Here is a 15,418-nt window from a genome sequence, read left to right on the forward strand (position 1 = left end):
CCAGTGGTCAGACTCCCCGACCAGATACATATCCCCTATCCTTCGGATAGGGGTTACATTTTCCAAAACTGGACTACTACTTTAAAGGGGTACTTCGGCGGCAAACTTTTTTTTTTTTTTTTTTTATGAACTGGTGCCAGAAAGTTAAACTGATTTGTCAATTATAGTAACAAGGATTGTCAGCTCACCCGATCCTCCGCACGGCAAGAAAACCTCCAGTTCAGGAAAAAAAAGTGCAGGAGCCAGCGGTGTGATAAACTTCACATTTAATCCATGTAAAACTTCGACATTGGCGTTTCGGGTCATGTGACCTTTCATCAGATGCATCATTCATCATCTGATGAAAGGTCACATGACCTGAAACGCGTCATGTTGCTTATCCAGGAGGTTTTATCGTTTGTATTTTGAGATGCCAATGTCCAAGTTTTACATGGATTACGAATAAAGGTGAAGTTTATCACACTGCTGGCTCCTGCACTTTTTTTTTCCTGATTTGTCAATTACTTCTCTTTAAAAAATCTTAATCCTTTCAGTACTTATTAGCAGCTGTATGTTACAGAGGAAATTCTTTTCTTTTTGAATTTCTTTTTTGTCTTGTCCACATTGCTCTCTGCCGACACTTCTGTCCATGTCAGGAACTGTCCAGAGCAGCATAGGTTTGCAATGGGGATTTTCTCCTGCTCTGGACAGTTCCTGATACGGGCATGAGGTGTCAGCAGAGAGCACTGTGGACAAGACAAAAAAGAAATTCAAAAAGAAAATAATTTCCTCTTTAGCATACAGCTGCTAATAAGTACTGGAAGGGTAAATATTTTTTAATAGAAGCAATATACAAATCTATTTAACTTTCTGGCATCAGTTCATTTAAAAAAAAAAAGTTTTCCACCGGAGTACCCCTTTAAGGACACAGGCGGCTTCATTTTTTGCATTTTTTTTCCCTCCTTACCTTCTAAGAGCCATAACTCTTTTATATTTCCATCCACAGACCCATATGAGGGCTTGTTTTTTGCACAACCAATTGAACTTTGTAATGACATTACTCATTATACCATAAAATGTATGATGAAACCCAAAAAATATTATTTCCATGAGGAAATTGAAAAGAAAACCGCAATTTTGCAGCCTTTGGTTATCTGGGCATGCTGGAAGTTGTAGTTTTGCAACATCTGGAGGCAGACTATTTGGGAAACACTGCTCTGATGTAAACCTCTGTAAATCTGTCGCCTGGCTGTGTACATTGTGTAAAGGTGACAATGGGTTATTGCAGATCAGCTGGTGCCCCCACCGCCAATGCTTCCGGCTTTATACATTATTTACCTCCGGGTACTGTGACTGTGCACACACATGGGCACCCTGCCAAAAAGCCTATCCCTGGAAGAACTCTCCTGGGAACAACTGTCTATTTGCCCTGTTCAAATGTACCTGTCATTATAATAAAAATATCTTTCATATGTCGTATAGACATCAACATTTTTAATCTGTCGAGGTCTGAGTGTTCCTACAGCGACCGATCAGTAGAATGTACATTCTGTGTATGGGACCGTCCTGCTCACATAGACACAGGGGGAGATGTATCAAAACCTGTGCAGAGAAAAAGTTGTCCAGTTGCCCATAGCAACCAATCAGATCGCTTCTTATATTTTTAGGAAGGCCTGTGAAAAATGAAAGTAGCGATCTGATTGGTTGCTATGGGCGACTGGACAACTTTTTCTCTGCACAGGTTTTGATAAATCTTCCCCTGTACAGAGCGGGGAGACATGACAAGTCCTTGGCATGCGCTCTCGTATGTCATTCATTTCAATGAGCCGGACGAAGTGAAACGTTTGTTCGGCTAATTTTTGCGCTGTATGCGGTTTTCCCCGGACCTAAAACTGTGGTCAACCACGGTTGTAAAAGCGCATACAGTGCAAAAATGAGCCGACCGAATGTTTCACTCCGTCCGGCTCATTGAAATTAATTACATACGGGAGCGCATACGAAGGTATACGGGAGCGCAAGGTTTTAGCTCCCCCCTGCCGTATGCGCTCCCGTATGGGAGAACACGTAGTGTGAACCCAGCCTAAGCGAGATGGGGTCCCGTCCTGGAGATCACAGGGGGCCCTAGTGGTCGGACCCCCCACAATCAGTTAATTTCGGCTTCCGTACCCCTTTTTTTCTGACTTTTCTACAAATGTAGCCACTGCTAAGAAGTGTAATAAAATATTAAATTCAGATATACCCAACATCTTAATCCCCTGCTGCATCCACCATCACCGATTGGTCATCATTGCCGACTTTGTTTATATGGCTGCAGCCATAACACGCCCATATACTCGCATTACTGCTGCAGCCAATCAGTGGACAGGGGGGACTTGTGCCATATACCGCCGCATTAGTCATGTAGGTTTAAAGGCACTTTATGGCTGCAGCCATGTAAATAACCCAAATGGCTGCTCTGGAAGTGGTGAGGGAGTTTCCTTTTTTTTTTTTCACAATTTTGGATAACTTGGAGAACCCCTAACATTGCAGTTTTTTTAAATCAAAGCAAGAAGTGGGTCCAGAAGGAAGGAGAAGTCGAAGTCCTTCCTTTATATTTCCCAATACTTCTGGCCTTGGCTCAAAAATGCCAATGACAGTTTCCCAGAAAAACAGCCTTAGGCCCCTTTCACACTGCTCCGGCAAATCCATCCGTCAAACTCCCTTTTTTTGTTTTGTTTGCCAGCCGTAATTTTGCCGGAGCATACAGGCAAATAACGGGTCTCAATGGACCCCATTGTATTCAGTAGCCGCCATTATTTTCGGGGGGGAAAAGCCAGAGAAAAAGATGGTGCAACACTATTTTTTTCTACAGCTTTTCTGAATCCTAAAATGACGGGCTTTACACTGCCGTAGACAACTGGCAGTGTGAACATAGCCTTAAAGGGGTACTCCGCTGCTTACACATCTTATCCCCTATCCAAAGGATAGGGGATAAGATGCCTGATCGCGGGAGTCCCGCAGCTGGGGACGCCCGTTATCATGCACGCGGCACCCCTTTTGTAATCAGTCCCTGGAGCGTGTTCGCTCCGGGTCTGACTACGGTCGACCGCAGGGCCGGCGGCGTGTGACGTCACGCCTCCGCTCCCATGTGACGTCACGCTCCGCCCCTCAATGCAAGCCTACGGGAGGGGGCGTGATAGCTATCACGCCCCCTCCCGTCGGCTTGCATTGAGGGGCGGAGCGTGACGTCACACGCCGCCGGCCCTGCAGTCGACCGTAATCAGACTCGGAGCGAACACGCTCCGGGCACTGATTACAAACGGGGTGCCGCGTGCATGATCACGGGCGTCCCCAGTGGCGGGACTCCCGTGATCAGGCATCTTGTCCCCTATCCTTTGGATAGGGGATAAGATGTGTAAGCACCAGAGTACCCCTTTAAATGGGTACTCTGCCCCTAGACATCTTATCCCCTATCCAAAGGACCCCCGCGATCTCGGCTTGGCACCCTAGACATCCGCTGCACGGAGCAAACTTCGCTCTGTGCCGGATGACTGGCGATGCCGTGCGGAGGCTCAAAACGTCCCGGCCACGCCCCCGCAATGCAAGTCTATGGGAGGGGGCGCGATGGCTGTCACGCCCCCTCCCATAGACTTGCATTGAGGGGGCGTGGATGTGACGTCACGAGCCTCCCGAGCTGCACCTGACATTCTAAATGATCGCCGGGTGCAGCAGTGAGATCGCGGGGGGTCCCCAGCAGCGGGAGCCCCTCGATCAGACATCTTATCACCTATGCTTTAGAGGGGATAAGATGTCTAGGGTTGGAGTACCCCTTTAAAGCTATATGGACGACAGAGAGGTAAGTCCCCAGCTCTGGCGGACCTGGAACATTTAGGCATTACATTAATGGTGATTTATTTGAAAAAAAACAGGCTTGTAACACTACGGTCTCCTGCAGCGGAAATGTATGCTTAGATATATGTTTCATGGACAATAACAGCCAGTGGCCAGAGAAGCAGCACCTATTGGCTTGTGTTTAGGAGACCACCTTCTAAAGGGACCCAGGGGATTACCCAGACATTACAGGAGAAAGGCTGCATTACACTGCACCTACTGAAACCAATAGTGGGTACTATGGTGGGAGAGTTTCTTCTTATAGCTGTACAACAAGGTTATGAACATGTTGCTTAGCGTCCTGAATAGTGGATCCTCCTCTATGGTGTCTGTGTGCCCCAAAGAGTATAGGCAAGGATTGGGGACGGAGCCCATTATGACCCTAAGGATGGGAGCATTTTTTGCAAATCTGACCACTGTCACTTTAAGCATTAATAACTCTGGAATGCTTTTACTTCTAAATTGGATTCCGAGATTGTTTTTTCGTGATATATTCTACTTTATGGTAGTGGTAAATTTTCGTCGGTACTTGCATCATTTCTTGGTGAAAAATGCAAAAATTTGATGAAAAATAAAAAAATGTTGCATTTTTCTAACTTTGAAGCTCTGTGCTTGTAAGGAAAATAGACATTCCAAATAAATTATACATTGATTCACATATACAATATGTCTACTTTATATTTGCATTATAAAGTTGACATGTTTTTACTTTTGGAAGACATCAGAGGGCTTCAAAGTTCAGCAGCAATTTTCCAATTTTTCACAAAATTTTCAAAATCAGAATTTTTCAGGGACCAGTTCAGTTTTGAAGTGGATTTGAAGGGCCTTCAAATTAGAAATACCCCACAAATGACCCAATTATAAAAACTGCACCCCTCAAAGTATTCAAAATGACATTCAGTAAGTGTGTTAACCCTTTAGGTGTTTCACAGGAATAGCAGCAAAGTGAAGGAGAAAATTCAAAAAAATTTGTATGTTCTTGTAGACCCAGTTTTTGAATTTTTACAAGTGGTAATAGGAGAAAAAGCCCCCCAAAATTTGTAACCCAATTTCTCTCGATTAAGGAAATTCATCATATGTGTATGTCAAGTGTTCAGCGAGCGCAGTAGAGGACTCAGAAGGGAAGGAGCAACAATGGGATTTTGGAGAGTGAATTTTGCAGAAATTGTTTTTGGAGGGCATGTCGCATTTAGGAAACCCCTAAGATGCCAGAACAGCAGAAAAACCCACATGGCATACCATTTTGGAAACTACACCCCTCAAGGCATGTAACAAGGGGTCCAGTGAGCCTAAACACCCCACAGGTGTTTGACGACTTTTCGTTAAAATCGGATGTGTAAATGAGAGAAAAAAATTTTTTCACTAAAGTGCAGTTTTTCCCCAAATTTACCATTTTTACAAAAGGTAATTGGAGAAAATGCCCCCAAAATTTGTAACCCCATCTCTTCTGAGTATGGAAATACCCCATGTTAGGACATAAAATGCTCTGTTGGCGCACTACAATGCTCAGAAGAGAAGGAGCGCCATTGAGCTTTTGGAAAGCGAATTAGTTTGGAATGGTAGTCAGGGGCCATGTGCGTTTACAAAGTCCCCCGTGGAGCCAGAACAGTGGACCCCCCCACATGTGACCCCATTTTGGAAACTACACCCCTTACAGAATTTAATAAGGAGTGCAGTGAGTATTTACACCCCACTGGCGTTTGACAGATCTTTGGAACAGTGGGCTGTGCAAATGAAAAATACAATTTTTCATTTTCACGGACCACTGTTCCAAAAATCTTAGCGCACCTTAATACATTACATGAGGGGTGTAGTTTCCAAAATGGGGTCACATGTGGGGGGGTCCATTGTTCTGGCACTATGGGGGCTTTGTAAACACACGTGGCCTTCAATTCCGGACAAATGTTCTCTTCAAAATTCCAATGGCGCTCCTTTTCTTCTGAGCATTGTAGTTCGCCCGCAGAGCACTTTACATCCACATGGGGCATTTTCTTACTCAGAAGAAATGGGGTTACAAATTTTGGGGGGCTTTTTTCCCATTTTCCCTTGTGAAAATGAAAAATTTAGGGTAACACCAGCATTTTAGTGAAAACTTTTTTTTTTCATTTTCCCATCGAAATGTAATGAAAATTCGTCAAACACCTGTGGGGTGTTAAGGCTCACTATACCCCTTATCATGTTCCGTGAGGGGTGTAGTTTCCAAAATGGGGTCACATGTGGGTATTTATGTTTTTGCGTTTATGTCAGAACCGCTGTAAAATCAGCCACCCCTGTGCAAATCACCAATTTAGGCCTCAAATGTACATGGTGTGCTCTCACTCCTGAGCCTTGTTGTGCGCCCGCAGAGCATTTTACGCCCACATATGGGGTATTTCCGTACTCAGGAGAAATTGCGTTACAAATTTTGGGGGTCTTTTTATTCCTTTTACTGCTTGTGAAAACAAAAAATATAGGGCAACACCAGCATGTTAGCGTAAAATGTTTTTTTTTTTACACTAACAAGCTGGTGTAACCCCCAACTTTTCCTTTTCATAAGGGGTAAAAGGAGAAAAAGCCCCCGAAAATTTGTAGTGCAATTTTCTCCCGAGTACGGAAATACCCCATATGTGGCCCTAAACTGTTTCCTTGAAATACGACAGGGCTCTGAAGTGAAAGAGCGCCATGCGCATTTGAGGACTAAATTACGGATTGCATAGGGGTGGACATAGGGGTATTCTACGCCAGTGATTCCCAAACAGGGTGCCTCCAGCTGTTGCTAAATTCCCAGCATGCCTGGACAGTCAGTGGCTGTCCAGAAATGTTCGGAGTTGTTGCTTTGCAACAGCTGGAGGCTCCGTTTTGGAAACACTGCCGTACAATACGTTTTTCATTTTTATTGGGGTGGGGGGACAGTGTAAGGGGGTGTATATGTAGTGTTTTACCCTTTATTATGTGTTCGTGTAGTGTAGTGTTTTTAGGGTACATTCGCACTGGCGTGTTACGGTGAGTTTCCCGTTAGGAGTTTGCACTGCGGCGAAAAATTTGCCGCAGCCCAAACTTGAAGGAGGAAACTTACTGTAAACCTGCCTGTGTGAATGTACCCTGTACGTTCACATGGGGGGGCAAACCTCCAGCTGTTTCAAAACTACAACTCCCAGCATGTACTGACTGAGGAGTTGTACTTTTGCAACAGCTGGAGGCACACTGGTTGGAAAACCTTCAGTTAGGTTCTGTTACCTAACTCAGTATTTTCCAACCAGTGTGCCTCCAGCTGTTGCAAAACTACAATTCCCAGCATGTACTGACAGACCGTGCATGCTGGGAGTTGTACTTTTGCAAAAGCTGGAGGCACACTGGTTGGAAAACCTTCAGTTAGGTTCTGTTACCTAACTCAATATTTTCCAACCAGTGTGCCTCCAGCTGTTGCAAAACTACAACTCCCAGCATGTAATGATCACCGAAGGGCATGCTGGGAGATGAAGTATGCAACAGCTGGAGGTACGCAACTACAACTCCCAGCATGCCGAGACAGCTGTTTGCTGTTTGGGCATGCTGGGATTTGCAGTTTTGCAACATCTGGAGGGCTACAGTTAATAGACCACTGCACAGTGATTTCCAAACTGTGACCCTCCAGATGTTTCAAAACTACAAATCCCAGCATACCCAGACAGCAAAGAGCTGTTTGTGCATGCTAGGAGTTGTAGTTTTGCTAGATCTGGAGGGCTACAGGTTAGAGACCACTGTAGCCCTTCAGATGTTGCTAGGCAACTTACCGGCTTCCGTAGGATCCAGGGAGCAGTCCCCTTCTGCCGCACAACGTCGCCGCCCGCCGATCACCGTCGCCCGCTGCCTCCGGACGGGTAAGTGGATCTTCGGCGCCAGTGTGAGGTGAGATTTCCGAACCCATGCAAAAACCGAACCGCTCCTCCCCTCAGCCCTTTCGCTGAGCCCGAGATCGCACATCTGCAGGAGATGATTAAGCCATGTGAGATGAGATTTCCGAACCCATGCAAAAACCGAACCGCTCCTCCCTCACACCGGTCTCCTTCGGTTCCCCGTTCTGCCCCGCCTATTGTGTGTGGGCAGGACTGGGAAAACAAAAGTTAACCCCCCCGATCTGCTATTGGTGGTCGCGTCTAGACCACCAATAGCAGGGATAGGAGGGGTGGCACCTCTACCACCTCACTCTTATCCCTTCAGGGGGATCGTAGGTGTCTTAGACAACCGCGATCCCCTCATATTCCGGGTCACCATAGACCCGTAATCGGAGCAAATCGCAAGTGTGAATTCACTTGCGATTTGCGCCGATTGCCGACATGGGGGGTCTGGTGACCCCCCTGGGGCATGTGCATCGATATCAGCAGTCACCCCGGTCCGATCCCCGCCCGGCACGCGGCGGGGACCGAAATTCCCACGGGCGTATGGATACGCCCTTCGTCCTTAAGTACCAGGGCGCAAGGGCGTATGCATACGCCCTTCGTCCCCAACAGGTTAAAGGGGTACTCCGGTGAAATTTTTTTTTTTATTTTTTTTAAATCAACTGGTGCCAGAAAGTTAAACAGATTTGTAAATTACTTCTATTAAAAAATCTTAATCCTTCCTGTACTTATTAGCTGCTGAATACTACAGCGGAAATTCTTTTCTTTTTGAAACACAGAGCTGTCTGCTGACATCACGAGCACAGTGCTCTCTGCTGACATCTCTGTCCATTTTAGGAACTGTCCAGAGCAGCATATGTTTGCGATGGGGATTTTCTCCTACTCTGGACAGTTCCTAAAATTGACAGAGATGTCAGCAGAGAGCACTGTGCTCGTGATGTCAGCAGACAGCTCTGTGTTTCAAAAAGAAAATAATTTCCACTGTAGTATTCAGCAGCTAATAAGTACAGGAAGGATTAAGATTTTTTTTTTTTTAATAGAAGTAATTTACAAATCTGTTTAACTTTCTGGCACCAGTTGATTTAAAAAAAAAAAAATAATAATTTTCACCGGAGTACCCCTTTAAACTTTAATGTCCCTCATTAGCTTTGCCATATGGAGTTGAAGCAGAGATTTGAGTTGTTACAATTTTATATTCATAGGTCCCGGTCCATTTCCAGGAATTATTGAGGTTTCAGGTACAGGCGGAGGCCTCCTCGAATACAAGGCAAGCCTGTTGGCCAGTAGAGGCTTTGCCACGCTGGCATTAGCTTACTATAACTATGAAGATCTACCTAAAAAAATGAAGGAGTTTCGTCTGGAATACTTTGAAGAAGCAGTGAACTATATGCTGCAGCATCCTCAGGTGGGTGTTAGTATATCAGTAGTATCCTTCACATAGTTATATATGGGGGAAATTAATCAAAACCTGCGTAGAGGGAAAGTTTACCAGTTGCCCATAGCAACCAATCACATGCTTCTTTCCTTTTTGAGAGGCCCTTTTAAAAATGAAAGAAGCTGTCTGAAAACTTTTCCTCTGCATAAGTTTTAATAAATTGACCCCATTGTTCATAAGGTTCAAAAAAGATCAGAATCTATCAACTTCAACCGATATCCCTATTGTGTCCCTACTGTGTTGATCCAGAGAGAGGCAAAAAACCCTTGTAGTTGCCCTACAGCGGGGATAAAAAAATTCCTTCCCAGGTCCATGATATAACTTAGGGGATAAGTGTCTTATTGTGGGGAGTCCAACTGCTGGGACCCCCTGCAATTTTACAATGGGTCCCCAACTTGCAGAGGACAAGCACTCCATTCATTTATATGGAAACAGCGAAGATACCTGAGAACCAGACTTAAAGGAGTACTCCACTGCCCCAGCATTCGAAACATTTATTGCGGACTGTCGGGGTCGTGATGTCACGGCCACAACCCTTGTGATGTCACACCACGCCCCCTCAATGTAAGTCTAAAAGAGGGGGTGTGGAGGTCACCACGCCCCCTCCCATAGACGTGCATTGAGGGGGAGTGGTCGTGACATCACGACCCCTGAACCCAGCATTCGGAACTAAATGTTCCAAACCCTGGGGAAGTGGAGTACCCCTTTAAGCATCTCATATTAGACTTCATAGCTTACAATGCTAAGAAGAGATGGTTTTTCTCTAGGTATTTGAAATATTAAGTGTTTATATTAAAGGATACAAACAATTATTTTCCTATTTTCTCTTGTTCAGGTGAAGGGTCCAGGAATAGGTCTGTTTGGCCATTCTAAAGGGGGAGACTTAGTCCTGTCTATGGCCTCTTTCCTTAAAGGCATCACTGCGACGGCTGTTGTAAATGGCTCAGTGGCTAATTCTGTAGCTGACCTTCACTATAAGGACAATACTCTGCTTCCTATTGGCTATGATGTTAATAAGGTGAAATACCCACAACCTGGAGTCTGTGATATCAGGGATGTATTTTATAATCCTTTAGAAGAAGCTAACCGCAAGAGCCTTATACCTGTTGGAAAAGCCGACTGCAAGTTTCTGTTTATTGTGGGCGAGGATGACCGGAATTGGAAAAGTGACTTCCATGCCCAAACAGCATGCCAGCTTCTGGAAGCCGAAGGGAAAGAAAAGCCAGAAGTTGTGTATTATCCTAAAGCTGGCCATTACATTGAGCCGCCATATTTCCCCTTGTGTCAAATATCTATGCATGTGCTTGTTGGTTTCCCTGTGGTTTGGGGAGGGGAACCGAAGGCTCATGCACTGGCACAAGTGGACTCATGGCAAAGAATTCAGGCATTCTTCCACAAACATCTTAACCAAAAACATGTCCTGGAGAGTAAACTGTGAGCATATTTTGCTACGAAAGACTAAAAGAGGTACTCCAATGGAAAAGAATTGATATAAAAAAAAATTTGTGTTTTCCACTGCAGTACCCCTCTAAGGGTGACTAAAAACGTGACAACTGTGTTGCACAATTTTCTGCAACTGAAAACTAAGGTGGATAGACTTCGCAGTGGGAGAATCGTCTCTTACTTTCCAAGACCTTGTGGTCTTTTTGACCACTCCCCTCTTATGGTGGTCCTTACCTTGGCCAATAGTTTTGGTATGTTCAGTTCACTATAGAAATGACATCCTATTTGGCTTTAGGTGATCCATACTGCCAGAACCGTGCCTACTGACCTTTCTTCTTTTTATGAGATTAATTGTATTACAGAATCTGCAGGGATTGTATGGGATGTCAAGAATCTGCTCATCTGGGAGATTTCTACTCATAAGGCAAAAAATAAAGCGATCCGGCTGGCTATACACGGGAGGTTGGTGCAAACCAAGAGGGAGTTTATACATAACCTATCTGAAGTCACAAATAGGAAATGGGTTGAGGCACAATCTCTCTATATAAAAACATTTGGAGCTTCAGGTGGACAATAAAAGGTCCTGTGAAACAGCAAAAGTACTTTGAGAGTTGGGAGAGGACAGGTCGTCTCTTAGCTCAGGTTGCTAGGATACAGCAGGGCTCCTTGTTTATAACTACCTTACGTACTGATGGAGGTAGGTAAAATCAGACTATACTGCCCTTTTGGAGTTCCTTGTATCTTATTAGGGAAAGAGGTACTGCCATTCGAGTTGCTATCTTTCCTCTGTTGCTGTTCCTCAACTATTCCCTAAACCTCACGACTTATTAGGACATTCCCTGTCGGTGAAAAGATTTAAAAAGCAGCTCTTAATGCTTTCCCTAAAAAATAATCCCTTGGAGTGGATGGGCTCCCCTATGAGTTCTTTTTTCAGGCATACGAGGAGTTTTTATGGGCTCCTTTACATGAGGTCTGTAATGCAGCACAGGAGGGGGGTAGACTTTCGCGCTCTATGTCGGAGGTGATTATAGTCTTCATACCTAAACCTGATAAAGATTTGTAGTCGGCACGGTCAAGGCCAATTGCAGAAATTAAACTCCTTGCTAAGGTCCAAGCCATTTGTTTACTTCAGGTTATACTGTCCATGATGCACAGCAACTAAACTAGCTTTATTCCAGGAAACGCCCACTACCTATGGTGTGTCCTAAGGCGGGTGAGTTTTGGTCAAATTTAAATTTCTTGGGATGCAACTTTATGCTAATTCCAGGGCAAAAATCCCTCTAAATGGACTGCTTTCTGACTGTTGTCCACTAGAAAAGGCAACCCGGTAAGGCTGCCCCTTTTCCTTTTTGTCCCTGAGCTGTTCCTTCTGACTATCAGTTTAGTTATAGTCAGGTAGAGGAGCATATTGCTCTTTATGCTGAGGACATCCTCCTGTTTATGGGTGATGTTGCTGCCTTCTTTTTATGCAGCTCATGGAGGACTTCGGTAGGTACTCAGGCCTACTTATTATTTGGCATAAATCTGTCCTCTTTCTTAGACCCTGCTGCCTTTTCTGCTGGGAATCTCCACATTGGGTCTCCCGGTTTTCTCCTAGTTTCAATATTTTGAGGTAGAGATGACTGAAGGGGCGCATAGATATTTAGATTAAATAAGGTCCCATTATTAAACAGTTTCTAAGAAAGTTAGGACTTGGAGAAAACTCCCGCTGTCCCTGATAGGCTGGTCCAATCTTATTAAAATTATTTTGATGCCTTACATTTTTTGTATTTTCTTCATACCTGTGTATTTTAGTCCAATATTTTCATAGGATTACTTCTCTTTTGTGAACTTCTTTGGGATAGACATCCTGCTTGAGTCCATCTAAAAGCTCTACAGAGGGGTAAGGAGAATTATAGGTTTAGCCATTCCCAATCCGTGGTTGTATTTCATGGCTGCAGATATCCTACAGTTAAAAGGTTTGGCAGACCTCCACATTTTGGGCTCAGTAGGCAAATTAATGTTGGTTCACTCTGCGGGAAAAACTTCTGTATACAGTGGGGCAAAAAAGTATTTAGTCAGCCACCAATTGTGCAAGTTCTTCCACTTAAAAAGATGAGAGAGGTCTGCCATTTTTATCATAGGTATACCTCAACTATGAGAGACATAATGAAAAAAAAAAAAAAACATAAAATCACATTGATTTTTAAATAATTTATTTGCAAATTATGGTGGAAAATAAGTATTTGGTCACCTACAATCAAGCAAGATGAACTTTTGTTATTGACCAAATACTTATTTTCCACCATAATTTGCAAATAAATTCTTTAAAAATCAGACAATGGCCCTTATTTACTAAGAGTGTTGTGTAGGTTTCTTTGTGGGTTTTAATTCCCTACAATTTATTTTTCACGGTATTTACTAAGGTTTCCCTACACTTTGCTTCTTTTACACATGCTCTGATCTGTAGGGTTTTCCTCAGCTCAAATCCACCACACTTTATGTGGAAACCTTAAGAAATATGTTGAGTTTTTGTGAAAATGTTGGTAACACGCCCCTTTTCGGAGACCACACCCCGTTTCCCCAGCGGCCACGCTCCTTTTTCGGATTTTAGAAAAATGGAGAATTAGTCAGGGTTTTTTCAATTCTGGCACAGACAGAATTTCTGGCGCACAACCCAACAAAACATGTCGGATTTGCAATAGTAAATGAGGGCCAATGTGATTTTATGGATTTTTTTCTCATTCTGTCTCTCATAGTTGAGGTATACCTATGATGAAAATTACAGGCCTCTCATCTTTTTAAGTGGGAGAACTTGCACAATTGGTGGCTGACTAAATATTTTTTTGCCCCACTGTATCTGCCTGGGATCTCACTTGGCCACCAGACAGATCCCCAACCATTTATGCGCAATGTTTAGAAAGAAAGTTCAAGCAACTACTGCGATGTTCAATTACTCAATTGTGGAGCAACTCAGGTCTACCAGGGCTGGCCTCACTGAGAGATGTGCAATTCTGGGAAGAAGGAGTGACTTACCTAATGCAAATGAGGGGAATGTGAGGGGGTTGTCTGGTGTAAAACTTTTTTATAGTAATGTCCCAGTCTGCCGTATAATATATATATAATGGTTGTGTTTTTGACAAGAGCTTACATTTTTTAAGTGCCGCTGTGTCTACCTGAGTGTGACTTACATTTTTTTTTGCCCGTTCTACAGCTCAAAATGTGGACCAAAATACAATCTGGACACAAATTGTCTGGTTTTGCCCACATCAACCAATTGCAGCTCATGTTTCATATCTTAAAGGGGTACTCCGCCCCTATACATCTTATCCCCTATCCAAAGGATAGGGGATAAGATGTCAGATCGCCGCGGTGCCGCTGCTGGGGAGCCCCGGGATCCCCGCTGCGGCACCGCGCTATCATTACAGTACAGAGCGAGTTTGCTCTGCACGTAATGACGGGCAATACAGGGGCCGGAGCATCGTTACGTCACGGCTCCGCCCCTTTCAATACAAGTCTATTGGAGGGGGCGTGGCGGTCGTCACGCTCCCTGCCATAGACTTGCATTAAGGGGACAGGCCGTGATGTCACGAGGGGCGGAGCCATGACGTCACGCTGCTCCGTCCCCTGTATCGCCCGTCATTACGCACAGAGCGAACTCGCTCTGTGCTGTAATGATAGCGCAGTGCCGCAGCGGGGATCCCCAGCAGCGGGACCGCGGCGATCTGACATCTTATCCCCTATCCTTTGGATAGGGGATAAGATGTCTAGGGGCGGAGTACCCCTTTAAGCTCTGGTAAAATGAAAGCTGACCTTCGATTTGTTGCTTACGGGAAAACCAGACTGATTCTGTCCTGAGACAGATTGATAAATCTGGGCCATTGAGTGTGAAGCCTCAGACTGGAAAGCTTATCTCTATACAGAAGTAATAATAGACTTCTCTACCGGGACACTATTGGCCTTTGGGACACTATGCACAGGGGAAAATATTCATAACTCTTCGTGTCAAAAATGTTGTGTTTCACGCCAAAATGTTTGCGCAAAAAAGCTTACTACAAAGTGTTTATACTAGTCACTCCAGTGGCAAAAGTTGGTGTGGTGATGTAAATTTTATGTTTTACATGATATTTTCAAAGGGCGAGAGACCATTTCACATCAAAAATTTCACACCAGCTCTTTCTAAGTGTAGAAATCACAAAAAATTGAGTTTTTTTTGGGGGGTAGAAAAAAAAGTGTTATTTAATCAATTATTGAAATGTAAATATTAATTATTGGCAAATGTTAATAAAATTTTTTTTTTTTTCATGGTCACTGCACCTGCACTCATATTAAACCCCTGGACATGTTTTATCCACACAGTTGTTGCTTGTCTGGGCACTAGTAATCATAGAATATTACGTGAGATGCTTCTGACAGAATTTTATGGGATTTACAATTTGGCAGCAAAATCTGCAGTTTTGGTGGCAAAACTACAGATTTTGGCACAAAGAAAAAAATTTGGGGCTAATTTTAGCTTGAAAAATACCAAAAGTGGCAAGAAAATAGACTTGCATATTTTCATAGCAGCACAAGAGACCTATGAAAATGTGAGGAGAAAATTAATTGTGATTACCGTATTTTTCGGCGTATAAGACGCACTTTTTCTCCCTCAAAACTGGGGGGAAAAAGTCGGTGCGTCTTATATGGCGAATACACCCCTATCGCGGCGGTCCCTGCGGCCATCAACGGCCGGGACCCGCGGCTAATACAGGACATCACCGATCGCGGTGATGCCCTGTATTAACCCTTCAGACGCGGCGATCAAAGCTGACCACCGCGTCTGAAGGGAAAGTGACACTAACCCGGCTGTTCAGTC

At 44.2% G+C, this 15,418-nt stretch overlaps 2 protein-coding genes across 4 annotated transcripts in view; one reads left to right on the plus strand and one right to left on the minus strand.

Annotated features, from left to right (window-relative positions):
- The window catches only part of LOC130295610 (acyl-coenzyme A thioesterase 1-like), a 28,538-nt gene extending 16,170 nt beyond the window's left edge, over positions 1 to 12,368 (plus strand). For 2 of the 3 annotated variants that reach the window (XM_056546482.1, XM_056546481.1), the window contains exons 2-3: positions 8,909 to 9,111; positions 9,977 to 12,368. In XM_056546482.1, the coding sequence (XP_056402457.1) occupies positions 9,049 to 9,111; positions 9,977 to 10,579 (666 nt within the window). In that variant the 5' untranslated portion in view covers positions 8,909 to 9,048 and the 3' untranslated portion in view covers positions 10,580 to 12,368. Of the gene's footprint in view, positions 1 to 3,650; positions 3,815 to 8,908; positions 9,112 to 9,976 lie in introns of those variants that run through there. The other variant, XM_056546484.1, reaches the window with a different exon arrangement.
- HEATR4 (HEAT repeat containing 4) overlaps positions 1 to 15,418 on the minus strand; it is a 58,878-nt gene that overhangs the window by 40,742 nt on the left and 2,718 nt on the right. The window contains exon 2 of the mRNA XM_056546474.1: positions 12,366 to 12,456. The gene's annotated coding sequence lies outside the window, so the exon portion shown is untranslated. The remainder of the gene's footprint in view (positions 1 to 12,365; positions 12,457 to 15,418) is intronic.

The sequence above is a fragment of the Hyla sarda genome, chromosome 11 (assembly GCF_029499605.1).
Source record: "Hyla sarda isolate aHylSar1 chromosome 11, aHylSar1.hap1, whole genome shotgun sequence".
Taxonomy (NCBI): domain Eukaryota; kingdom Metazoa; phylum Chordata; class Amphibia; order Anura; family Hylidae; genus Hyla; species Hyla sarda.